The following is a 14,224-nucleotide window of genomic DNA, read 5'->3' as shown; positions in this document are numbered from 1 at the left end:
AGTTTGCCGACCCAAGGTCACCTTGCTCTAGACCCAAGGTCACCTCCTGGGGAAACCTTCCCTGACCCCCTGAACTCAGAGGTCTCCATGGAGGCGCTGTAACACCCATCAGTCTTCTCTGCTGAGCCTGCCTGCGTCCACATGGGAGGCAGGGTAGGCGGATGGGCGGGTGGATGGATGCTCACCGTGTAGTTGGGGGTCAGCCTCTTGATGTCATTCAGAGCCACATCAATGCCCATCACGCCCAGGATCAGCTGGTTCTGGGAGCAGAAGCATGGGGGGCTCTGCAATGTGCTCAATTCCATGGGGAACCACCCTCCACAAGGCCTCAAGCTGCTCTCACAGGCAGTGTGAAGGCCTGCCCTGCCTCTCCTCCACCCCCAGACCTGCTGTGGGCGTGCCCATCCCTCTCCAGGCACACCCATAGCCCCAACCCTCCCCTTTCCTCACCTTCTTTTCCCCAGGGCCATCCTGTGTCAGGTTGAAAACAGGGAGGGTCCCTGTTACCACCAACCCTAATCCCTGAAGGGAGAGGAAGATGATGAAGTCACCTGTGGCCAGCACTGACCCCACCCCGAGTGTTCAGAGCAGGGGCTCAAGTGCAGGCCACCTCTTTCTCCTGTGCTTGGTTCACCCCCTAAGGGGGCCCTCCAGGGTCTTGACCTGTGGGCACATCCCTGGGGGAAGGGTGCCAGCCCCATCCCTTCCTTGCCCAGAGGCCTTACCAGTGCATCCTCATACACGTTGGTCCACTGCACCTGCTTGGCCTCCTTGCCTGCCAGCACCATGGGCCTGCCCAACACATCTAGATACTCCTGGGGAGGGGGCAGTGGTGGGGGTCATGAGTGCCTTTCCCAGGCACTGCCTGTTCTGTCTCCCCAGGCACTGGGACTGTGCCCCAGCCGCCATGAGGGGGCGCCCTTGGCCCACAGCAGCCCATGGCACACAGCATCCCTGCAGGGAAGTCAAGGACTGGGAGGAGGGGCCTCCCCCAGTCTTACCTGTGTGTTGATGCGGATGGCTCCGATGGAAGGGATCTCAAAATAGTAGCCTGTGAAGGAAGGAGAGGCAGAGGTGGGCCTGGCTGGCACTGCAGGACCCATGTACAGAGGGCCCTGCCCCTGGGGTGTGTCTGCAGCCCTGCCTCGCCTCTTGGGCTCCTCTCTCTTTGGAGTCCTCTCCCTTTAGTGCTCTTGGCCTCTGCCCTGCCAAGGGCAGTGCTATGGAGAGGGAGTGAGTGCAGCAGTATCAGGAAGCACAGCAGGGGGCAGAGACGAGGAGGGAGGAGCCTGAGGTCTGAGGTCCCTCATTCTAGGGTGCAATGCCAAAGTCCACCCGGCAGCCAGGCCCAAGTGCACAGAGGGACGGATGGATCAGCAAACAGATGCAGGAGTAGACAAGCTGGGGGACGGTTGGATAATGGACAGACAGACAGATGGACAAAAAGAGGCTCAGTCAGGTGGACATGTTAGCCTCCAGACAGAGTGAGGGACAGCCTCGTGGATGGGAGGAGGCACTGTCTCGCAGCGGGTGAACAACACGGCTGGACATATGGATGGACAGTTGAACAACATATGCAATCGACAAAAAGAAATGGCAGGCAGGCCCCTGACAGTGATGCACAGGGGAGGTACCTTTGTTGGCGCAGGCCATCCACTGCAGCGGTGTGACGTCGTAGTTATGCTGCCCCACGGAGAAAGTAAACACGCGCACCTGTGAGGGGTTTGAGGTTACTGCTGTGGCCACCAGGGGACAGCCCTCCCCTGTACAGGGCCAAGGTCAGGGCAGCCCCTGCCTCAGCTGAGCCTCACCGTCCGGTTTGGCCAATTGTACTTCTCAAAGACATCCTGCACGCGGTCCTCGCCACCATCCGTGAACATCATGATCATCTTGTTGCAGTTGGCCCGGGTGATGTTGGACTGAGAGGAGTGAGGCGGAGGCAGGCAGCTCTCAGCCCCAGCTCTCAGCCCTCCCTGGTCCAGGGGCAGGGCCTCCCTCCCGCAGTGAGCCTGGATCTCTGGCCCTCCTCCCCCACAGCATATGGTGCTATCTGTCCAAGCTGCCTGTTTGGTGCTAATGAGGCCATCCATCTTGATTTCCTGGGTGTCACCAAGCCTGGACCCTCTCCTCCCCCAGCCGCCCACTTGCCCATCCACAGGGCTCACGTTCTGCAGCTGGTCAAAGGCATACTCAAAGCCGGCCTTGTAGCCTGTGGTGCCCTTGGCCACCATGCCCTGCACAGCTTCCTTGAACACCTTCTTGTTGCGCACATTGGCCTGCACCAGGTGTGTGAAGCATGACACAGGCTGCGCCTTCTCGTTGAACTGCAGGAACAGCAGGGTGGTGACTGGCCTCAGGCTGGCCAGGGCAGGCAGCTATTGCATGGGGCTGGTGGTGGTCACAGGAGCAGGGCAGGTGGGTTGACCCATTTTGCCCCATCTGCCACCTTGGCACTCACCGAGGCCACATTCACATAGTCGTCATCAGACAGTGTGTCCAGCATCTCGCAGACAGATGTCTTCATCAGCTTCAGGGTCAGGCCACTCACACTGCCACTCCTGGAGAGGTCAGGCAGGGGCCGTGGAGGAGCCAGGGGAACCTCAAGTGTTCTCCTGCCCATCCCCCATGATGTTCAGGGCAGCAGAGTCTAGCCCGTTGCCCGCCCCTGCCCCAGCCCCACTTGCCAGCACTGCTCACTCACACATCGACGATGATGACCATGTCCTTGGGCGATGAGGCCCCCTGGATATACCTGCCCAGGAGATGCCTCTGTTAGGGTAAGACCCACTGGGACCATGTGGATCCTTCCTTCCTTCACACACATATTGATTCAATACATTTCTCCTGAGCATGCACTGTGTGGGCCAGGCAAGGTTCTAGGCACTGATGACACCACATTTAATGAAACAGACACAGTCTTTGCCCATGACATGAATGGTCTGGCTCCTCGGCAAGGAAAAAGTACCAGGGGGATATATGAGCAGGTGATCCCCAGAGGGGGCAGGAGCCACATTTCCTGGCTTCAGTGGCTTGTTGTGTTCTCTGCCTCAGGTTGGGGCCCCGAGGGCAGAGTCTAGCTGTGTGTGGGATGGCGCAGGTGCCAGGGAAGGATACTCATAGGGAGCTGCCGGAGGGGCAGAGCAGAGGGGAGGGGTATCTGGGGCTCAGACAGGTAGGGCAGGGGCTGGCCAACCCTACGGAGGCTACATCTGCCTTTGGGGACCCCCTCTGGTCCAATCTCTCTTCCAATCTCTCAGCCCTGAGTGGGTGGGGGTGCTAGGCAGTGGACGGGGGGCATGGCAGCTGGGAGGCCTGCCTGGGTGATGGGATCCATTTTCCAGTTGCAACGATGTGTGAAATGAAAATTGGATACAGCTGGCTGCGCCCTGCTAGGGGCTTGGAAATGGGGAGGGAGGGGAGCAGGCAGGAAAGGTGGGGAGCTGAGGGGGTGTCTCTCCCTAGCTCCTTCTTGCTTGCTCACCAGGGTCTCCTTCGGACATCGTACAGGTCGATCTTCTTGGGGGCTCGCCACGGGGTAGCTGAGGGAGGAGAGAAAGTGAGCGGGACCAGCAGGAAAGGGCTGAGCTGGGTAGGCAGGCCTTGCAGAGGTGACTGGGCCACCACAGACTACAGAGCAGCCACTCTGTCCCATGCCTCCAGGATGGGTGAGCTGGCAGATGGAGAAAGGAGGGGTGCTGGGCGGACAGAGGACAGGGGCTGGTACCTACCCGGGTAGTAGCGAGTGACTCCTGTGGCACTGCCGAAGACCTGCCACAGCAGCGTGGGGTCTTGCCTGCGGTTTTCCATGAACACATTCTCCAGGGCCTCTGTCCAGTTGAGCTCATTGAGGATGACGGTGGCTGGGGGGAAGCGGGGAGCTGGGGTGGGGAGCACCTGGGCTGTGTCTTGCCAAACCCACCACCACGACACTTATGCCTGTGCCCCCACTCAGAATGCTCCATCTGTTCTCAGCCTATCCAGACCTTCCCTATTTCCCAGGGCCCAGCTGTGGCTGCCCCAGCTCCTCCAGGAAGACTTCCTGATCCTCACCCCTCCCAAGCTGTGAAAGGAACAGTTCAGCCTACTCTTCCTCCAGGCCCCACATGAGTAGGCAGGGCAGCTGTGGCTGGTAGCTTCTGGAGAGGGGCTGCCCAGGTGGCAGGGTGCTGGGAGCTGGGAGCCCTCGGTCCAGCACGCAGCCTGGAGCTAGCGCTGGTCTCCCAGGAGCTCACCCATTCGCATGCACTCCAGGCTGCAGCAACAAGAAAGCAATTAAGGGCCCGCTGATGGGGCTGGAATTATTCAGCTATTAAGGTACCTGATAAGCTGGAAGCCACTCAGCTCCATGATTAATCAACTGGGGCCAGAAGCAAGCAGGGGTGGGGGCGGGGGCTCTTAGAGGGGCAGGGGCGGTGCCAGATCCTGCTCCAACACAGGCACGTGTACTTGTACACGCATGCACACACACACACAGCCTGCACCCTGCCAACAGGTACACCTGTGTCTAACCTGTGTGTTTCCAGCCAGATGCAACCCACCTACCTAGCAACCCAGCTGCCACCATGGGCACGAGGGCACACACCCTCTTGCCTACACACCACTCTGGACCTACAGGGGACACTCGTGGGTCCTGCTCACTACCCGCTATCATCAGTTACCCCATTCTCCCTTTCCCCTCAACCCTTGCAGTTGTGCATGTGTGATCCCCTGTCCAGATCTATCCCTACACACACACACAGAACAAGGCTCCAATGGACTCCATCCTGCGGACCCTTCAACCTGGGCAGAGACCCAGGATGGTTTGAGCAGTACCCTCGACCCCCAACTCAGGGCGGCCTGATGTGTGTGTGTGACACATGTTCTCATGTGTGCAGTGACCCTGTCCCTGGACACTCGGACAAAATGGCAGGAGCGGGACACAGCTGCTTCTGCCAGGCCTCTGTGCCTCCTTCCTCCTCCAGGGACATCCACCCTCTTTCTTCCCATGTAGAGCCCAGCCACTGTCTCCCCATACAGGGATCCCCATCAAAAATCGACCTCAAGTGAGAACCAGAGACCACCTTTAGCAGGCAAAGGTAGAAAGCATGATTTACAATTCTTAAGCCTCTGACCCAGCCCCGGGGCACTGACACACTCCTGGGCACTCTCCTTCTGGCAGCCCCTCTGGAGCGTGGGGCCTCTGCTGTGTCTGCTGCCTGATCCTTGCCCCTGCTCCCACTCCCTTCGCTGTCTGTTCCTGTGGCTTCCCATAACTGACCATAATGTGAAAACAAAACACATTTCGAGCATTGGCTGTGCTTATTGAACAGTATGTTATGGTCCTGTTCCTAATTTAGAAACTTAGTGAGTTGAACAATTTCTATTTTTCTCTCTAAGGAAAAAATAATGCCAGGCCCTCCAGAGTTTCACAAAGTACTGTCTGCCCTGAGGGAGTCTGCCCAGCAGGTCCCACCCCTCACTGTGCCTCAGTTTTCCCATCTGCACAATGACAGGCTTAGAGCAGAGGGGTGTCCCTGGTTCAGGTCAAGGGCCAAGAGGAGACCCCTGCTCTCCGTGGGCTGTCCATGCAGGTACCTGTGACCCCGCACGCGCACACCCATACATGGCAAGGCACATTCACGCAAACACCCCTGCCCCCGCCTGGAAAGGGCCTGCTATTCAGCCCCATGCGCACAGACCGGCACCCATGTGCACATACTCTCAGATCACGGTGAGTTGGCAAAGGGGACCATGCCCCCTCAGGCAGGTGATTACAGATTTAATTAAAAGTGACACAGTAAATAAAAAACATATAAAATGCAATTTGTGTGGGTAGCGAGGGGTGACTGGAGAGGGCGGTGTGGCTCCTTTTTTAATTAGCATGCCTGCCTGTGATAGTGCCCCTCGACTGGCTCAGGCAGGTGGCCTGCAGGCAGGCTGCAGGGAGCAGGGGGGAGCATCCTTCCCCACCCTGGCCTGAGGCTGCCCAGAAGGCCTAGCTGACCCTGAGGTGGAGAGGGCCTCCCTGAGGACCCTGGGAATTCCCTGCATTCTAGAGCTGAGGCAGTGGCTCTGGGGCTTTTGAGTCCCAGCCCAGTGGGCTCCTTGGATTCCAAGGCTACTCTGTAGATGTTCATAAAACTGTGTCAGAAACAACAGGCCTCAGTGCCTTCAATCCTGCTGCTGGAGCTCCCCATCCAGTGTTTGACTCTTGGCTTCCTCCCCCTTTACCTCCCAGGAGCTTCAGGAAGTTCCTCCTCATGTCTGACTCAAATCCTTCTAGCTATAGTGACCTCGTTTCCCCATTGTGTAAAACTGCCTTGTCCCCGGAGCTTGGACTGTCAACCACCCTCTTCCACATCCCCCTTCCCCACATCCCCAGCTCCTGGCTGCTCTCGGCAGGAAAACTTCCTACCTCCTTGGTTCTATGCCCAGGAGAAGGAGGGCAGTGTCATAGGGTTGGTATCTGTGAGGAGTGGTTTCCTGTCCCCCTGCCCTCAGTGTCCACCTGATGTGTTGCAGCTTCTCAACCACTTCTACTTGGGGGCAGGGAATGGGGAAGGGTGGTGAGGAGTTGCTTCAGGGGCAGGCGGGCACTCAGTCCCACATGTGGGGAATGGTGTGTGTGTGCGTGCATTCGTGTGGGTGCCTGTGGACACGTGGGCAGGAGACCATGCATGCACAGGGATAGAGGCTCAGTGTTTTGCAACTTGCTGAGTGTTAGGGTGAGGCTCTGCCTGTGAGTGCTTGATGCCCACAGGTGGGTGAATCTGAGAGGTGCACAGGAATAATCTCAGGTGTAGGAGGCTGGAGGTAGATGGCACTGGCCTTCTGTCCCCAGGGACTCAAGAATGCCCTGGCAGTGGGCCTGCCCCCATGGCAGGTAGGATGGGCTGTCCCGATCGCTCTGCACACTCACAGCCTTTGTAGATGTCCGTGGGGATCTGAACAGCCGTGTATGAATAGTTGACCTTGTTCTTGAAGTTTGGGTCCTCGATGAAGTCCAGCCTTAGGGTGCTGGCCTTAGACCCCCTTTCCACATCCTCACTCTCAGGGTCGTCCTGCAGAAAGGGCACCCCCCAGCGGTGTCAGGGCTGGAAAATGGTGAATGGGGTTGTAGAGGCCTGCAAGTAGGGGCAGGGAGGGCCAGAGTCCAGGAGATAGGGGCATCTCAAAAAGAGGGACCATTGCAGTAGGAGAGACAGATGGAGAGACACAGGGACAGATGGACACGGGGTTGGACCCCTCACCCAAGGGGCCTGTGACTCCCACTTCCCCCTGCCCACCCCACCCACCATCCCCACATTTGCTAAACCCAAATTCTAGAACCAAAACGAAGCCAACCCCTTCTCCACATTCTTGAAAACCAATTAGGGAAGGAGGCATCATGGAGCCAGTCAGAAGGAGCGGGCTCCAGAATTCTGCTTACAAGGATATGCCTTGTACACTGACAGGCAGGCCTCAGCAGTCCCTCCTAGGAGCTCTGGGCCCCCACAGCCATCACTGGGCCCTGCCTAGCCCCTTCATGGAGTTCCTCTGGGAGCAGGGAGAGGGCCCTAGCCCTATCTAAGGCAGGGCACTATCCCCTGCAGCCTGACGGCTGTAGAGTCTGAGCTGGGGAGGCTAACCTGGGAGAGCTGGGCTGGGGGCTACCATTCAGACCTGCTGACCTCCAGAGGGAGGGTCTGTGGTGCCTAGTAGCAGCAGGACTGAAAGGGCCCCTGTTGATTTTCTAAAATGAGCCACAGCGGCCTGACAGGTGCCAATTATGGCATCTCACGGCCGGGCAGGCTGGGCATGCGCTGTGCATCCCCGCCCACCATCACAGGCTGGCAGGAGTGGGTCTGTGACTAGTGTTGATGCCGCAGCCGATAGGAATGGGGCAGGCTTGGGTGCAGGTGTGCAAGGGGGAGGGGAGGGAAGATGATGGTAGAGAGTGAAGGCAAAGAGGAAAAGCCAGACTGGGGAGTCAAGGGAAAGGAGGCTAAGGGTGGAGAGCAAAGCTGGGGGGGCTTCCTAGGCTGGTAGGAGGAATCATAAGCAGCTGAACACCCCATACGCTCCCTCACTGCCCCTCAAGGCCTCTGTGACCACCCTCAGCCCAGGCTTAGTTCATTCATTCTCCCCCATGGGTCCACGTGGGCTGACCCCCGCTGCCCACTATGACCTGGGCATGCCCCTCCCCTGTGTTTCTTCCTCTAGGCATTTGACCAAGCTGTGTCCAGTCTGGGGAAAGGGTGACCATGCCTCTCCACCCCGCCAGATGAGCTCTCCACACCCCAGCGGCACAGCTCTGAAGGGCCTGTGGCAGACACTCTTCATCTCTTTGAGGGTAGATTTTGTACAGCAGAATCCAAGCTGTCTGCTGCCCTCCCACTGCCCTTCTGCAGTGTGCCACCCATCTGCCCACCCCTGGCACACCCTAGAAGCCCTCAGGTGCTGGGTAGAGCCAGGGCAGGCAGCCTCGGAGCATGGAGGCCAGAGTGGGAGCGGCCGCCTGTGAGGTGTGCGCCACTCACGTTCCGCTCAGAGGAGGGGGAGGCGTGGGAGAAGAAAGCCCCCGAAATGTCAGCGGCAGATGAAGGGCACCAGAAAATTTAATCTTCCAACTTTCCCAACTAATGTGACATTTGGATTCTGTTCTGATAAGCTATCAGCTGGTAAACTTTTTCCTTTTCTTTCCCCCACCCCCACCTTCTGGCTGGTAATTTAAAAGTAAATGGTCTAGAAAGATCTCTAACTGTACCTCTGGCAAAGATTAAAAAAACAAAACAACACAACAAGCAGGGGAGTTGGAAAATGTGTGCGTTCTGTCATTTATACCAGGCGTTTGGCCTAGCTGACCCTGGTCTAGCCGGGCCCCAGAGTGAAGCTCCCTTGTCGGGCAATCTCTAGCCCCCCAACAGAAGTCCAAGGGGCTAGGGGCAAGGAGTCAATGATTTAGAGTGAGGGGCTGGGGCCCTGGATACAGTTGAGGCTGCTGGAGGTAGGTTCAGAGCATCCTAGTAGACGCTGGGCACAAGGCTGGCCAAGAAGTCCGTCAGTGCCAACCCCCAACCCAGGGGCTTTGAATGGTGGGCAACTGTAGTCTCCTGGTTTATATTTAATGCCCTGATTGCTAAAATTACAGCCTGCTGCCAAGGGGGGTAAGGAATTGGATTCAGGGTCTAATTAAAGGTTCGCTCTTCATTTGAATTTCAGATTCCAGCTTTAATTTTAGCAACTTCTCTGGGAGCCACGGAGCTCAGCCAAGGGGAAGCACACCTGCTTGAGCCCACCCCGCTCTGTCTCGGGCCCTGTGCCCTTCTGCGGCTCTCCCAGGCCAGCCTGGCACTGCGGATCCTGCAGAGGGATCCTTTCCAGCCTTCTCACCTCCTGGTGTCATTGGGTACCTCTCACTTGCCCCGGAAACCCACCAAGCCCACAGGCCTAGGAGAGGAAGACTAGATCTTGGGTCCTCCGAATCAGCAAGCAGTCCAGACACTGTGCTGCTGTGACACCTCTGTTTACAGAGGGGACCGTCAGGTTCAACTACTTTTGCCTTAAAGTCAGGCAGAGGGTCTTGGGCCTTGACAAGCTCAGAAAACACTGTCTACTTCAAGTGCCCTACACCCTCAGACTCGTCTTCTCTACAGCCACCTCCCCTGCAAATAGTCATACAGCTTTCACATGAGTCTTCTGGTGATGGGGACCTCACTACCTCACAGGGCAGCCCAGGCGGACTTGAGCCAGTGAGTGATATGGAGGCAGAAGGGTGGTGTGGCTTTGGGCTCTCTGGTCAGTCCTCGTGCCACTACTTCTGAGGTGGGTGACCCCAGGTGAGCTCAGGGACAGGGTCTGACGATGGGCCAGGCTGTGGGGTGCTCAGCACAGGGAAGGGAGCTGGCCTAACCTGGAAATGCACCTGGACATCAATGCATCCTGCTCACACCTGCCCACCTCCAGGAAGCCTTCCCAGCTGCTCCCTGTTTCCCTCCTCTCACTGCACTTAAGAGAGGCCCTCTGCATCTGGGACCTAAACTGCCCCGTGCAGGGAGGGTCAAGCGCCTCACCACCTGCCCCACACTGCAGTCAAGTTCAGCCCACTAGTGCTCAGAGATGCAGCCCTGGAGGGGTCCGGACTTCTAGGGAGTTGTGGGAGGTGGACGATGGGGCCTGTGTCACCACGGCTCTGCAGGGTTGAGCTCAAAATGTGTGGCGCTGAGTCCTAACATCCATTTTACAGCTGAGGCCACCAAGACCCAGCAAGGAGGTGTGGCTCAGGAGGGGGTGCTCACCAGCTCAGCGTCAGCCTTGGCGTCATAGTACACGATGTCTTCCTCCTGGTGGGGGGAGAGAGGCCTCAGCACTAGCTGCTCAGGGTCCCGAGACAGACAGGACTCCTAGCCTCAAGGCCTGCATGGCACCCTTAGATTCCTCTGGGGCAGAGACTGTCCCTTTCCCCCACCCAGAGCCACCCTCCTGGAAGGGCTGGATGGGTCAGGGCTGGGAATGCAGTCAGGCCCATCTTCAGAGGCCCTGAACAGGCTCCAGGAGCATGCAGTACCCCTCAGTTGGAATTCCCTGGGCTTCCCTAACTCAGGGGCCAAGGGTCCTGGGTTGCAGCCTTCCAGGCTCTGTCTGCAGATAGGCCGGCTGACGCAGCACCAGGGAGCGAGGAAGACAGAAAACAGAGCCGAGTTTGGGCAGGAGGGAAATAATGACTCGACGCTGCATCTTCCAATTTCTTCTATTAAAAAGCCTGCTCATTACGGGCATGTACTTATTAATTATCTGTGATTTGTTGTGAAATGCGAGGGGGTTTCCACAACAGGAGCGGGAGAAAACAAAGCCCGTCCCTGGCGCCTGCCTCCCGGCCCTCACCCGCCTGTGTGTGCCCTGCCCGTCCCTGGCCCATGTCTGCTTGCCAGTCGCCTGGGTTCTTGGCCATCTGTGCGTCATAATCACTGGCCGCCCCAGGGACCCGTAACACAAACGGGCTAATTTCATGTGTAATGATCTTTAATCAGAACCGAGCATGGCTGACAGAGGCCGCCAGAAGGTGAACCCGGTGTCAGCCACGTGCCACTGGCTTAGGAGGGGCTGCCACACTCTGCCCCCGTGGGCTTCAGGGCCACAACTCAGGACAGAGTCACTGTCCAAGTCACCCTCTCCAGGTGCTCCTCAGCCCTGTTTCGTACAGCAAAAACCTGCAGCGTGGCCCCAGTGGCCCCTTACTCACTCAGGGCTTGTTTCTTTGTGGTCTGCAGATGGGAGTGGTGACCAAGTCTGCTCCCCAGGGCCTGGCTGTGAAACGGCAGGCAGAGCCAGCCGTCACTCCACCAGGGCAGATGTCACCCTGGACACTCGCTTCCCAAGGCCCAGCTGGGGCTCACTCAGTGTGTGACCCCAGGACTAGACCACTCCCTCTCTGAGCCCCAGGCTCCCCAGACTCCCCAGGCAGGACTCTGGGAAGGCCTGGCTGTGGTGACTGCCCAGGGGCTGCGTCAGTACCTTGGACTGTTTCAGGGAACAGTCCTAGTCTGTCTCTCACCAGGGGTAGAGGGGTTGCAGGCCACCGGCTAAATGTGCAGGCTTAGTCCCAGCATTCTGGAATACTGACTGCATGCCTGGCACCATGCATGGGCAAGACCACAACTTGCAGATGAACATAAGACCAAAGGCGGCCCGAGAGTTCCAGCATCCAGGGCACCTGCCGTGTCTGGTGCTTTCTTACAGCAGCCATATGACCCCATCAGTCAGACACTTTGAGGGCAGGGAGAAGAAAGCCTTCGCACCCTGGCTCCAACCTGCCCTCCCAGTCCGTTGCCGACCTTGCCCACACTTACCACCCACCAGTGCAAGAAGACTGCAGCCCTAGTGGGCCTGGGGCGGGGGCGGAGGCCGGGCCCAAGCTGCAGGGGGCTCGGTCTTTCTCTGCACCCAGCTCCAACCAAAGCGCATAATGAAAGCTGACATTACATCAAACACAATAAGGAGTTTCAGTTGATGAAGATCATTCCTGAACACACAAACCCATTAAACTGAGGGGAAAAAATATCAATTCAACACACTCGCTGTGAAAAGAAAATGTGATTTGTTATCTAAAAGGGGGTTATAAACACAGCTCTGATGCTCTTTCCCTCCATAATGAAAACAGGCGGGTGCGGTGGGAGGACTGCAGATTACAACCTGGGGCCTCACTCACTCACTTCTTAGGCAAACCTTCCGCAAGGATGGGAAAGGACACAAGCGGGGGCTGGTCACTTGCAGCCCTCAGGAGCCCTGGACTCCCCTCACAGGCTGTGGCTGGGACCTGCCTGCACCTGAGTCAATACTAGGCACCTCAGCGTTCACTGGGGCCACCTCTCCAGCTGCTCCAGGGGCTCCGCTTCTCTATTCTGCCGTTTCACGGTCTTAGTGGAACATCAGATATTGGTGGCGTCAAGGACATAGGGGGACATGTCACCCAGGAGGATTCTTAGCCCCCTGCAGATGACAGATGAGGCTCAGGATTCTGTATGGCCTCCCTGCCCCCCAGGGCTTGATGCATGTGGGAATGACCCCTCTCGGCCTCTCCTGCCTCTAGGAGGGTGAGACCATGCCCCTTCCTTGGTAAGAAGAGCATGGATGGGCCGGGCGCGGTGGCTCAAGCCTGTAATCCCAGCACTTTGGGAGGCCGAGATGGGCGGATCACGAGGTCAGGAGATGGAGACCATCCTGGCTAACACGGTGAAACCCCGTCTCTACTAAAAAAATACAAAAAACTAGCTGGGCGACGTGGCGGGCGCCTGTAGTCCCAGCTACTCGGGAGGCTGAGGCAGGAGAACGGCGTGAACCCGGGAGGCGGAGCTTACAGTGAGCTGAGATCCGGCCACTGCACCCCAGCCTGGGCGACAGAGCGAGACTGTCTCAAAAAAAAAAAAAAAAAAAAAAAAAAAGAAGAGCATGGATGGTGGCACACAAGGTCATACATGTGAAAACATATCATAAATACATGTGACTGCTATGCATGACGTGGTGTGGAGCTGTGGCAGGAGGGGGCCGTCAGGGTCAGGATGAGAGGGTCCCCGAGAAGGCCTCTGTCTGCTTGGGCCAACACAGTACCTGGGTTAAGCAACAAGGAGGCAGGTACTCTAGTGACCGAGTACAAGGGCCTCGGCAAAGAGTCCTGGCCTCAAATTCTGACCTGGACATGTGAGCTCTGGAATCCTGGGCAGTGAGTGAAGACTGAGGCTGAGCCAAAAAGGACCCAGCCTACTGGCTTGTCCCAGTGGCCCTCTGAGGAATTCCAGGGGTCACCCCCGAGGAGGCAAGGCTGCCCAGTTAAATCATGCAGCCTCCATGAGGCTTCACCTCTGGGTCTCTATTTCCCCACTCGTAATATCCTCTGAGGATGTGAAGAGAACAGGGAGCTGGGCCTCCCCAGGGGTAGGGGCAACTCTGCCCATGAGTGGAAACCTTCCGTCTTTGCAACTCCACAGCCCAGAGGAGAGGCTGAGTGTGGAAGAGCCCCGGGTGGGGTGAAACGGGTGTCCTTAATGTCTGGGGTCCACTCCCCTGACATACCCTGTGTTACCTGATATTTTAGGGGCCATTTTGCCCAACTGGGCAGGAATTGGGGGAATCACCCACTCTGAACTCACACACATGCCCTCCCATGTGGACTTGGGTACACAGATAACAGGTGAGGGGCGGGGCAGGAGGGTCCATGTGACCCTTGTGTTGGTGACATACATTCTCCTTAGCAGGAGCCAAGCCCAAGAGAGGTGTGAGGAGGGTGGGTCTCAGGGAACAAGCTGAGGAAGTGAGCACGGGGTGAGCGGAGGAAGGGCAGTTGCCATCCGAGTTCAGTGCTTAGAAGGTGGCTGCCAAGGCCTGGCCAGACATGACTGCCGCCTGCCCACCAGCTGCCTGTGCGGGCCCAGGCCAGCCACCCGCTGCACCAGTGAGGACGCTTGGCCTTCCTGCCCTGGCCTAGTGCCAGCTCAGCCTGGCCAAGAGGACTGTTTTCTGAGAGAGCCGTCTGTCGCTGGCTTGGCAGAGGCACGCAGGGGCCCTATGGCTGGGTCAGACCCTCAGGCCAGGAAGGCCACCTGTCCTGTCCAGCTGGCTCTTCCAGCCTGGCCCAGCCCCCACACAGCCCTCCTTTTAGTCCCTAGGCAGAGCTCCGTCCACTCCCACCATCACGTTCCCCAGGGCAGGGCTGTGTCCTTCCCTTACGCTTCCCAGGGGAGGGCTGTCTCTTCCATTCAACTCCCAGTGC

At 57.9% G+C, this 14,224-nt stretch overlaps 1 protein-coding gene across 4 annotated transcripts in view; it reads right to left on the bottom strand.

The window, feature by feature from the left end:
• CACNA2D2 (calcium voltage-gated channel auxiliary subunit alpha2delta 2) overlaps positions 1-14,224 on the bottom strand; it is a 140,325-nt gene that overhangs the window by 13,045 nt on the left and 113,056 nt on the right. For all 4 annotated transcript variants that reach the window (XM_030936261.1, XM_030936299.1, XM_030936350.1 and 1 more), the window contains exons 5-17: positions 10,257-10,301; positions 6,899-7,040; positions 3,729-3,860; positions 3,482-3,539; positions 2,702-2,752; positions 2,459-2,558; positions 2,166-2,324; positions 1,812-1,919; positions 1,635-1,713; positions 1,002-1,051; positions 726-815; positions 451-522; positions 186-260 (exon numbers count right to left, since the gene is read on the bottom strand). In XM_030936261.1, coding sequence (XP_030792121.1) covers positions 186-260; positions 451-522; positions 726-815; positions 1,002-1,051; positions 1,635-1,713; positions 1,812-1,919; positions 2,166-2,324; positions 2,459-2,558; positions 2,702-2,752; positions 3,482-3,539; positions 3,729-3,860; positions 6,899-7,040; positions 10,257-10,301 — 1,161 coding nt within the window. The remainder of the gene's footprint in view (positions 1-185; positions 261-450; positions 523-725; positions 816-1,001; positions 1,052-1,634; positions 1,714-1,811; positions 1,920-2,165; positions 2,325-2,458; positions 2,559-2,701; positions 2,753-3,481; positions 3,540-3,728; positions 3,861-6,898; positions 7,041-10,256; positions 10,302-14,224) is intronic.

The sequence above is a fragment of the Rhinopithecus roxellana genome, chromosome 1 (assembly GCF_007565055.1).
Source record: "Rhinopithecus roxellana isolate Shanxi Qingling chromosome 1, ASM756505v1, whole genome shotgun sequence".
NCBI lineage: Eukaryota > Metazoa > Chordata > Mammalia > Primates > Cercopithecidae > Rhinopithecus > Rhinopithecus roxellana.
Note: the sequence above shows the minus strand (reverse complement) of the source record. Positions and strands in the feature narration are given on the sequence as shown.